The following is an 11,195-nucleotide window of genomic DNA, read 5'->3' on the forward strand; positions in this document are numbered from 1 at the left end:
TCCTCATCAACTTTGGCATGCCTATTGCTTTTCAGCTCGTATTCAGACAGCCATATTGGTGAGAGTTTATGAGTATAGTTTCTGACATTACTAGAAGATACAATCTCACCACAAATTCCCCTGTCCCCTGGTTCTTAAACTCTAGCCCCTATTCTACAGTGTTCTCTGAGCATTCCATGCAGGAGTGCTTTGTACGTGTATCCACTGGGACTGGGTCCACAACCGTGCATTTTGATTGGCTATAAATTTCTGTGATGGTCTCTCTGTTTCAAAGAGGAGTTTTCTTGATGAACAGTAATTGATACACTTATTCTAAAGCTATTTAGAATTAGTTAGGGATATGCTGGCTTAATAAAGTGTTTTATGTTCTTCTCTAAGACCGATGAATTCACTAGCCCTAACTTGTTGGCTGTGTTTCTAGTAACATCATGGTTTCTTTCATGCAGAGTGAGTCTTAAGTGCATTCAGAGAGCTGTTGGTTAGTAGCAGGGCATGCGTATCAGTACTGTCCCATTATAGCTAACATGCCATGTAGGTGATGCTTTCTGCACCGTTTCGTGTTTTATATTGCTTTTTGAGACAGGGTCTCACCATGTAACCCTGGCTTTCCTGGAACTTACCATATAGACCAGGTTGGTTCCAACACACAGTGCTGGGATTAAAATCACATGCCATCCATCACACCTGGCTACTGCAGTAAAGTTTCCTTTGTATTCTTTTCAATCACAGATAGTGAAACCCAGCTCCGGAGAGACATGGTTTTCTGCCAAAGTCTCGTGGCCACTGTCTGTGCCTTCTCTGAGCAGCTCATGGCTGCCTTAAACCAGATGTTTGATAATAGCAAGGAAAATGAAATGGAGACTTGGGAAGCCAGCAGGAGGTGGCTGGACCAGATTGCAAATGCAGGTGTGCTTTTTCACTTCCAGTCACTTCTGTCACCAAATTTGGTAAGTGATCTTCTGACTGCCGTTGCCTGCATCCATTGTAACCTGCATGGTCACGTTGTTACCAAATATAAAGCAGTTGATCATTCCTCCCTCAGTATCTCCTTCCTTGTTTCCAGTCTTCAGTACTTTTTAAAAATGTTTTTTACTGTTATTTTATTTATTTACATTTCAAATGTTATCCCCCTTCCTGGTTTCCTCTCTGAAAACTCCCTATCCCATCCCTGCTCTCTCCTGCTTCTACGAGTGTGTTCCTCCCACCCACCCACTCCTGCCCCACTGCCCTAGCATTTTTCTCTGCTGGGGCATCAGCCTTCACAGCACCAAGGGCCTCCTATCCCATTGATGCAGTCTTCCATACTTTAAAGGGAAAATTTTCCCTTCATCATTTAGGCTTTAATAAAAATGTAGAATATATTTTTTTCCTTTCTGATTTTTTCTCTTGTCTCTGGATACTAAAACCTAGAAAGAATGTCATTGTTAGAAATTCTTAGATCCTCAAGCACTGACTTGAATAAGTCATGAGAAGAAAGTAGGTTTTTATAAATCCACTCAGTCTAGAAATAACAAGTTCTCCAATACTAGCACTCCCACCATTGCTGATAATCTGGGACATGCTTCATGGGGTAGCGACTGTCTGGCAATCTCTTTAAACTTTGCCTCTGCTACATAATTTTAACTGTTCCTTTGAAGGGGTGTTCTCCATTAACAGTAGGAACACTAGCATATACAGTAGAAAATGCCATGCCTAAGCATGAATTAAGATGAAAAATTCTTGAAATATAGAGAACTGTGGGATTTTTCACAGAGACTTTCTGTAGTTTTTGTGATGTCCTAATGCACAAGTGTCCACTTTTATTTGTGTAAACATTTTTGAGCCTCATAATTAGAATTCTGATTTGAGCATGAGAGACTGTTTCATCTGGTAAAGTACAAGTAGAAAATGTAGCTATGACGTAGCATGGTTATAAAACAAATGTAGTTGTATTGATGTAGCGAAATAGCACTTTTCTTACTGTTGAATAGAGAAGTGGTTTTAGTACTGAACATTCACAAAAGACTCTGGAGTGGCAGGGTAAGGGCACTGATCTCTGAGAGGTCAAGAGATACAGAAGTAGATGCTCTAGAATGGATTTTGTGTACTCCACATAGGCAGCAAATTACTAACATGGTTGATTTAAACCAAGACACTTTAAACAAGTATTTAAAACCAAAGCCCATAGAGTACCTGATGTTAATTATGTATGACAGTCAGGTTGCTAACAATGTAGCACTATGGTTGACTAAGTGAATGAATGTATGTGGTGCAACTGAGATATAATGTCTATTTTATCCTGTTTAAAGTTTCAGATATCTAATCAGTTGCTGCTGTCTTTACTTTAAGCTGAATTTTATTTGAAGTTTCCAAGATTAAGAGAAAATATTTAGAAATCACAGAAGCAATAAATTGCACAGATTAGAATGTATAAAGAACTCTCAAACCTCGAGAGTAATTAAAAAATGACCCAATTAAGCAATGGGAATTAGAATAGATACTGCTCTAGAAGGTGTGGAAATGGTCATTAAGTACAGGACAGACACTGTTAGCTGCCATTAGATAAATGCAACTCAAGGCACAAAGAAAGCCCTCTACAGTAGCCATTGTTAGTGAGGATACGTAAAAGTTATAATTCTCACAAGATTATAAAATAACACAACCTCTTGGAAAACAGCTTAGCGGTACTTCAAGACATTAAGCATAGTTGCTGTGTTCCTGGAATTCTGGTCCTTAGGTAATACCCAGGGAACCCCAAACTTCTATTCACGCAAGAACTTGTTTCAGGCTGAGAGATAGCTCAGCAGTCAAGAGCACTGACTTCTCTTCCAAGTACCCAGGTTCACTTTTGAGCTCCTACGTGGCAGCTCACAACTGTCTGTAACTCTATGGATCTAACACCTCACACAGACATGCATGCAGACCAAAAAAAAAAAAAAAAAAAAAAAAAAAGGAAAAAAAAGCCCATAAAACAAAAATAAATTATCTTTAAAAAGAACTTGTGACAAACTGTCCTATCCGTCTTCTTCAACCTTAGCAGCTCAGTGTTTATCGGTGAATGACTAAGTAGAATGTGCTGTTTCATCTTCTCCAGGCTTGTTCAGGCAGAGACCCGTGTGCAGTACTGTGAGTGCTACACTAGACATGACTCTTGGAAGCACAGTCCTAAGACACTTTCTTGGTAACACAGACTATTTGCTTACATTGTGATGAAATGTGCCGAGTGGAAACATTTCAGAGATCAAAGTAGATATCTGATTGCCTGGAGCTAAGAACTGTGGTAGATGCCCCAGGGCGAGTGCCTGCTGCGGCTCAGTTTTCTTGTGATGAAAATATTCTTAAGTGAGATGCTTTTAGGAGCGTCTCAGCTCCACATACACTGAAACCTCTGATCTGGGCTTTGTGATGGGGAGAATCCTGTCCTCTGTGAGTTATCTCAGTGGAAATGTGCTCTTGTTAAAACCTTGACGTTTATTTCAGCTACTTAGTTTTCAATCAGTTTACAGGAAAAAATTCAAAGAAACCTTTGTATTAAGAACGTAAAGGCTGAAAATGTACATACCAATAGCATTATACAGACTGAGCAGTTTATATTTGGGAATATATACATGGACATGCATATGTACACATGTAGTCAATAATAATTAGTGAAAAGGGGGGTTATTAATTCGGAGAGTAGGGAAAGGAACATGGAAAGTTTAAAGTGAAGAAAGGTAAGGGAGAAATGTTGTGATTAAATTATAACTTAAATTGACATACGTGCATACACACATACATAGTTACATACATGCATACATACATATATAACCTACATACATACATGAAAACTCAAGCTCAGTTGCGACTGTGGCTCTCTGAAAGCTACAGTCACTAGGTGCTGGGTTCCCTGGACCTCTAAGCACAGCCAGTTGTTCCTCAATTCTGTCACATTCACTGAAAGAGTGTGACTCACACTGCAGTGTTCAGAGGCTGCGATGCCTGGAACATTTCTCCTCACTCTGTTCTTTGATATTAGAAAAATGATTCTTTTTTTTAGTCCTGCCATAAACTTTCAGATACAAGACACCTTTCTAGTGCTTCAAGAGGAGTTTTGGAGCCTTGGGAGATGTTCAGTAGATAAGAGCTCTTGGTGCACAGGCATGAATACCTGAGTTTGAATCCTCAGCAACTCTCTCTCTCTCTCTCTCTCTCTCTCTCTCTCTCTCTCTCTCTCACACACACACACACACACACACACACACACACACACACACACAACTGGTATGCTGCCTTGTATGCCTGTAACTACTTCTGTAGCGGGGAGAGAGATAGGACGGGATGGTCCCTAGAACTTGCTAATTGACCCAGCACCAGATTCAATAAGAGACCCTGACTAAAAGATGGGAAGACAGAGAGCAAGACATCTGGCCACCCCCTCTAACCTCCATGGATATGCATACTCACACACTCGTCATGATATCTCAGAGGCACTGTCTTTCAAGTGCTCACTTCTGTATTGCAGTTAGTACATTCTCTATAGGGTACTTAGGTTCATTATGGTGATATAATTAATCTTCCACATAGAAGTTATCTCTTAATATAGCAATTGTTTTCTTAAGAGCATGAATTGTCCTTTCAAACAAGTTCAACATGCTGCTTAAGCTTCAACAGTTTGGCCAAAGCTTGTTGTCTGCTGAAGCAGGATAAGTGTAGTAAAAGAACTTTTAAAGCATTGTTATTGTATCCATTTAAAATCTCATTACAGAAATGAGACAAATAGTTGAAATGAATTGGATTCTTTTTTCATACTTTATACTGAGGACTTCACAAAGATTGTGAATATTGTATGTAAGTTCCTTGGAAGACAAATATACTATATATAGCAATTGTTTTATCATAGTTCTAATAAGTAGTAATTGAACAACATAAATTATTATAAAACAGGATCTGTGATTTAGTATAACTTTTAACTTAAAATTAAGAGTTTTTTAGGTGTCATTTTGTGAGATTTTAGAAGGAAAAGGGAAGAAGCATAGATTATTTGTAAATGAGTTCAGCATAATTAGGTTCTATCTACAAGCTAGACTGAAAAGTGTACATAAGATCATTTAAATATTAATAAAATGCAAAGGCAGAAAATTGTTAAGCCATACAAGAAACCTGCCACTATGTAGAATTTCACTTCATTTTGAACAGAGAGTTCTCATAGATGTGTTGACACTATTGTTTCCTATGAAATAAAATGGAACTGAAATGATTTTGGTTTTGATTTACATTGTGCCATAGACTCTGACAGCATATAATCCTGATCTTATAGATTCTTTTTCTTTATTGCAGAAAGATGAGCAAGCCATGCTTGAGGATACACTGGTTGCCCTGTTTGATTTGGAAAAAGTTTCCTTTTTCTTCAAACCATCAGAAGAGGAGCCACTTGTTGCAAGTGAGTAACTTTGTGTATCTAGAGGGTTTCTGGTCACAGATGTTAACATCTTTTCATTTGCATTCTGTTGATGTAATAAGTAGAATGATTGAAAAAGTCCCTTTGACTTAGCCATTTTCCAGCACTAATGCTGACAGAGGCTCTATTTTAGAAGTCATACTTGAGTAATAGCACTTGTATGGTGAACCCATGGATTAATGTCCATGCCTTTACATTTTGTAAATGACCATCACTCTTCTACTATTTCAACCTTGTCATAAATGTTTAAGAAGATGTCTACCAGTCCAGAAATGTTCAGTTTGCTTATAGAAACAGTTTTATATGCTTCCTGTTTTTCATAAATATGTGGTTCCTATGAATGTAATAGAAGATATAAGTGTCTTCGGAGATGGAGGAAGTCCTATTCACCTTCTCAATGCTGATATGGTAGATGGAGACTCAATAAGAACCCACTTCAAATCCAAGATTTGACGAAACCATGAGAACCATTTTTTTTTATTTTTCTCATCAAAAACTTCTTTTGAATGCTTACTTCTTGCCAGCACTATTCTGGTTACTAGGTTCAAAAGAGTACTGAACAGATGGTGTCTTCCACAGATTATAAATTGAAGTGAAGAAAAAAAATGACAAGTCAGAAAAACAAATTAATTTGACATTAGTTTAAAAGAAGCAAATAATAGATCAGAATATAAATAAAAGTTACTCCTGCAGGATGGGGGAACATCTACTATAAGAGCGCAGGGCTCTGAAGGAGCTAAGGAAAGTCCCACGCATATTGGGAGGAGATTGTCAGACTTCAGGTGCACAACAGGTCCTTCTTTACATATCCAAAAAGTTGCATCCTGCTGTTATGTTACACAGACCATCCTGAGGACAAGACAGAAGCCCTCAGACTACTTAGGAAGCTTTTGAGTAACCCAACTGAGAAATCAGTGAACTGGACTTGAGAGGAACTGAAGGATGCTGAAATTAAAAATATTGATACTATTTCTATTTATGAAGATAGAGAGAATAGACTTGTCTCTAATTTTCACTTTTTACTTATGAATAAGAACAAGCAAGAATATGATGGTGTACATCAGTTATTCCCAAGAGAGACTTGTTATCTGGCAAGAGATGATACATTCTGATTAAATCAACTTTAAATAAATTATGAGTTTTCTGCTTGTGTATATACAAAGATATATTTTTTTACTTGAAGGTAATCAGCAGTTTTGCTGAAAGCTGTGAAAATGATTCTGAGATGTCACCTAACATTCATTCTTTAAAGTGCTGCTTAAGGAGCTATAAGCTCCCATGAACATTCACTGTCCTCCGGGGTTTCAAAATGCCATTTTGACAAATGAGTAAGCAGCTCTGGGAGTTATTTTCTTATTTATCAGAAGAAACACTGATGTGTTGGACACATGCTAAACACTAAAGGTAGTTGTAAGTAAAGTTAGTGTTTTAATACACCTGTGCCCATGCTAAATCACTCATGGTGGTGTTGTTTAACAATGTCTTTAATATAGCTCTTTGGAGCATAACCTGGACTTCTGAAGACAATTCTCTAGTAAAGTGCCAGTTTCAATGCTGCATGACGGTGCCATTAATTATAAAAATGAAGAAAGGGGAGCAAACCATTGGAGGTTTGGGAAAGGATTTGACACATAACCATTCAGGAATGAAGTTTATCAGAAGAAACTTTGGAAATCACAAACGAGCCTTGAGTGGAAGAGCATTAATTAGAAGGATGCATTATCATTAAAGCATCATAACCTGGGTCTTCCTTAAAGGAAAGAAGATGCTTCCTCTTAAAACTGAGAGGAGCTTCATTTAGAGATGGTTTAGTCAAATGTGCTTTTAGCTCTAGGCTCTAGAGGGAGAGCCTAAGGAGATGGATTTCTGTGAGATCTTGCATTCCTCATTCACATAGTGAGTGCGAAGCCAGCCAGTCAGTGAGAAGAATAAAGATAGAACCACTGTGAGAGGGTTGGTTCAAGGAGGAGAGAGGAGCCTCAGAGAAATACTGAGAACAAAGGGTAAGATCTGGCTTTTGTAAGTTTTGGGGGCTGGCAGAAAAAGTTTTTATACCATGCAGGTTGGTCCAGGATGACATAGTTGACAAAGAATGTGGAGGAGACAGATATTTGTTAGAACCATAAATCAGGGTCAATATAACAGGACAGCTTCTTAGTTCTGTCCCTTTGTGCATCCATTCTTATTTCTTTGGGCTGTGGGGTCTGGTTTCTTTATAAAGGAATAGGCTGTGATCTAACAGTAACTTTCCAAGCAAATTAAAAAAGATGATAAGAGAGAGTTCTCATTGTGAGGCTGAGCCAACACCCAACGTCCATCATGTGTTCCTTAAGTGACATAAGAAACTTAGAGCCTATTGAATTCTACGGCAGGTAGTTTTGTTTTTCCAGCTGTGTAGATTCATCTTCCTGTTGTGCTGGCATTGTGTTTCATAGAACTCAAAATCTGAATTTTAATAAAATCTAGATGACCAGACTTTAATTTTGGCAGCTATATCTTTGGTGTTTTCTCTAAGATGGCACCATCCACGATCACCTGGCTTTCATCTGTGCTATTTTCTAGGCTTTCCATGGATTCTTTTTATATGTACATGCCCAGGTGTTCCAAAAAGGGTAGCTGAAAAGCCTATTGCTTTGCCTTTTCTTTTCTGTCAAGGATAATTTGGCAAATCACATGGGAGTAGTTCCCATGTTTCTAGACTGGGGGTCCATTTGGCTGCTTGTCTAGTCTTTGCTCATCAGCACATGGTCTTAGTTTCTGTAACTGGAGGGATACCTGGAGGTAAACAGTCCCTGTACTTCTTCTCCTCTCTTTCCTCTTCATCCTCATTCCTCCCCTTCTCCTCCTCAGCACTATGTTAGTTGTTCTCAATCCTTTTCATCATGTGAACTTTGGAATCATTTTGTTGATATCCATGAATATCTTGGACTTTTAAGATATTGAATGAAAGATGTATATCAGGTCAAAATAATAACATCTTGAAAATATTGAAGCTTCTTAATCATGAACATAGCCTAGTTTCCCATTTGTTTCCTAGTTTGTGTGTGTTTATGTGCTGTGTGTCAGAAATTTTCTTGCATTAATCTTGTACATATTTTAATATATTTGTATGTATTTCATTTTAGAACATGCTGGTACAAATAGTAATGTGTTTTTAATTTTGTATTTTGTTGCTAACATATGGGGAAATGGTTGGGTTTTTTGTACATTAACTTTGACTCTTACTTACTTCATCCATACATTTATTAGTTTCAAGAAAACTTGGTTCATCTTCTCAGATTTTCTAACATCATTGAACATTGTATCCATAGCCAGAAGCTTACTCTTTTCTTAGTGTTTTTGTTTTTCATGTCCCTTTTTTCTATGCTTGGCTTAGTGGGAACATAGTACATCATTGAAAAGCAGAGGTAGTGAGAGGCATCATCTTTCTTTCTCCTGATTTAGTGGGAAATCATAGTTTCTCACAATCAAATATGATATTAGCTTTACTAAATATAAGTAAATATGATAAAACTTTACTTGTTTTTCTTGTTTGGGAAGTCCTTTTTTGCACCTATTGACTGAGAATAGTTTTTTATGAGTACATATTATGTTTTGTCAAATGGTTGTCTTGTATGCTGCCAGAATTAGGATTTTTAATCTATTAATACAATGGATTATATTAATTTATTTGGCATACTTTGTGAAAACTCCTCCTAATAATGGTAAATAATTGTTTGCCAGATTGAATTTGCATACTTTGGGGTAATTTTTATGTCCATGACAATTATGGACAGTGAAACTGTTCTCATTCCTTCATATGGTATTGAATTTTTACTTCACAGTAAACAAGATATTAGTAATTCACAGTAAGTTTTACCTCTTTAATTTCTTTCTGCCCTTATACTAATCTATAATAGACATCTAACTGCAGCGTCATTGTCATTGTTTCAATAGCAATATCCACTTAACAGCTTTGTTACCCTGATGGCACAGAATAAATTCAGATTGAATAAACAGTGACATATGTTATAGATAAGGAAAAAATAAAATATGTAAATATTTATCCTGCAAAAAAAAATCTATATTTCTTCTTTTTGTCTCTGCCTCTCTTTCATTCTATCTCTTAATCTCTTTCTTTTTCTTTTTAATTCCATCTAACTCTATCTCTCCCTTTCTTTCCTTATCTCTTTCTCTGTAACCTAGGTTAGGCTGGAACCCCACAACCTTCCAGTACAGGTGTGAACTGCCATGCTTGATGGGTACCGCTATGCTGGTTTTGGTTTTTAATTTTAACAACCAGGATTAAAAGATTTTGTCAATCATGAAAAAGATATTTATTCAAATCCTCAGTTGAGATATTTATATTTCTATTTCTTAAATCAAATGTCTTGCTATGAGACAGTTACAGAAATAAGACAGCCATTAGGATTTGGCATAAAGGAGTCTGGTGAACATCACTGCCACAACCCCATTGCCAAGATATACAATTAAGCAGATAAATAGGAAGCTTGTGATTTGTGTGGCCGACGACATTTGCATTTGAACTCTATATCAGTTTCATTTCAGGAAGCAAGTTTGAAGTGTTAATGTTGAATCAAGATATAGTAAGAATCTCCTATGTTTTGCTCTTCATTTTTAACTAATCAGTGTTTTAGTTTGAGTAGACTCAGAATGATTTTCTATTCTTTTTTAATAGTGTAGAAATATTGTGGATTCATGTACAAGGAAAAGGATCTACAGTCACACTGTAAAATACTCCCACTGCTTTTTAGCTATTCATGCTGGCTGATCTTTTAAGCCATTGAGTTTAAGGTATTTGAAAATAGTTACAGGAATTTGAAAAGATAATTGTTAATGACCATCAGGCATCATTAATAGAATATGTTCATTTTAATCTGATACTCAAGAGAGCAGAGCATTTAAAACCCATGGCTATTTTTTAATGGCTGCTATGTGGTCTGTTTCTCACAGACTACTTAAGGAGTGTACCCTGCAGGCTCATTTTGACTGAGTAGGAATGAGCCAGCTGCCCCGAGAGATCCTCATCTAGTTAAGTGAGTCATCTGGTGTGTCAAAGTGCAACTGTCTTTCCATTATAGAATTTGATATTGAACTCAGTAATTTAGTTAATGAGACTCAGATTCAGTACCAATAGCACTTCCTATGCCAGTGGGCCTAAATGTTCAGTGCAAGTGTTCCAGCTCTGAGGAGAAAGGTGTCTCCAGTGCAAATGTTACAGCTCTCAGGGGAAAGCTATCCTGGCAGTCAGGAGCTAAGGAATACCACAAAGTCACACTGCACAATAAACCTCATACAAGAGATTTATTGGAAAAGATACAAGATGGTGGCTTACTCTGCTCTGACAAGAAGCAACAAAGAAATGAGCAAGAGAATGGCTTTATAAAGGGTTTTGGGGTTCGGGTGGAGATTTTCAGCATGCCTGAGGATTAGTGGGATTTTATGGCCTGATATTGGGGCAAGTTCAAAAATTGATGGGATTTTGTAACCTAATCATGGGCCTTTTTTTCCCCCTGTAAAGCAGAGCTTGCCCATCTGCAGCTTCTGGGACTGGAAAAGGACCTTATGGCCTTTACAGTAGTGTGAGGGCTGGGCCTGGCCATTCACCTACCTAAAGGAGCTTACGTAGAGGAGCACAAGTAATGCGTTACTTCATAGCAAATTTCAAAATTTTTTTTTTTTGGTAAAAAGTTTAATACATTGCTGATATAATCCAAATGTACTATCTAACATATCCTGATGTCAGGAAGTGACTTGGCATTTTATTTTACTTCAGATG

The 11,195-nt window shown here is 37.3% G+C and overlaps 1 protein-coding gene across 1 annotated transcript in view; it reads left to right on the forward strand.

The window, feature by feature from the left end:
- Positions 1-5,869, forward strand: part of Prex2 (phosphatidylinositol-3,4,5-trisphosphate dependent Rac exchange factor 2) — a 209,296-nt gene extending 203,427 nt beyond the window's left edge. The window contains exons 32-34 of the mRNA XM_032907637.1: positions 730-947; positions 5,296-5,398; positions 5,766-5,869. Coding sequence (XP_032763528.1) covers positions 730-947; positions 5,296-5,398; positions 5,766-5,869 — 425 coding nt within the window. The remainder of the gene's footprint in view (positions 1-729; positions 948-5,295; positions 5,399-5,765) is intronic.
- The last annotated feature ends 5,326 nt before the right edge of the window (positions 5,870-11,195 follow it).

This window comes from Rattus rattus, chromosome 1 (assembly GCF_011064425.1).
Source record: "Rattus rattus isolate New Zealand chromosome 1, Rrattus_CSIRO_v1, whole genome shotgun sequence".
Lineage (NCBI taxonomy): Eukaryota > Metazoa > Chordata > Mammalia > Rodentia > Muridae > Rattus > Rattus rattus.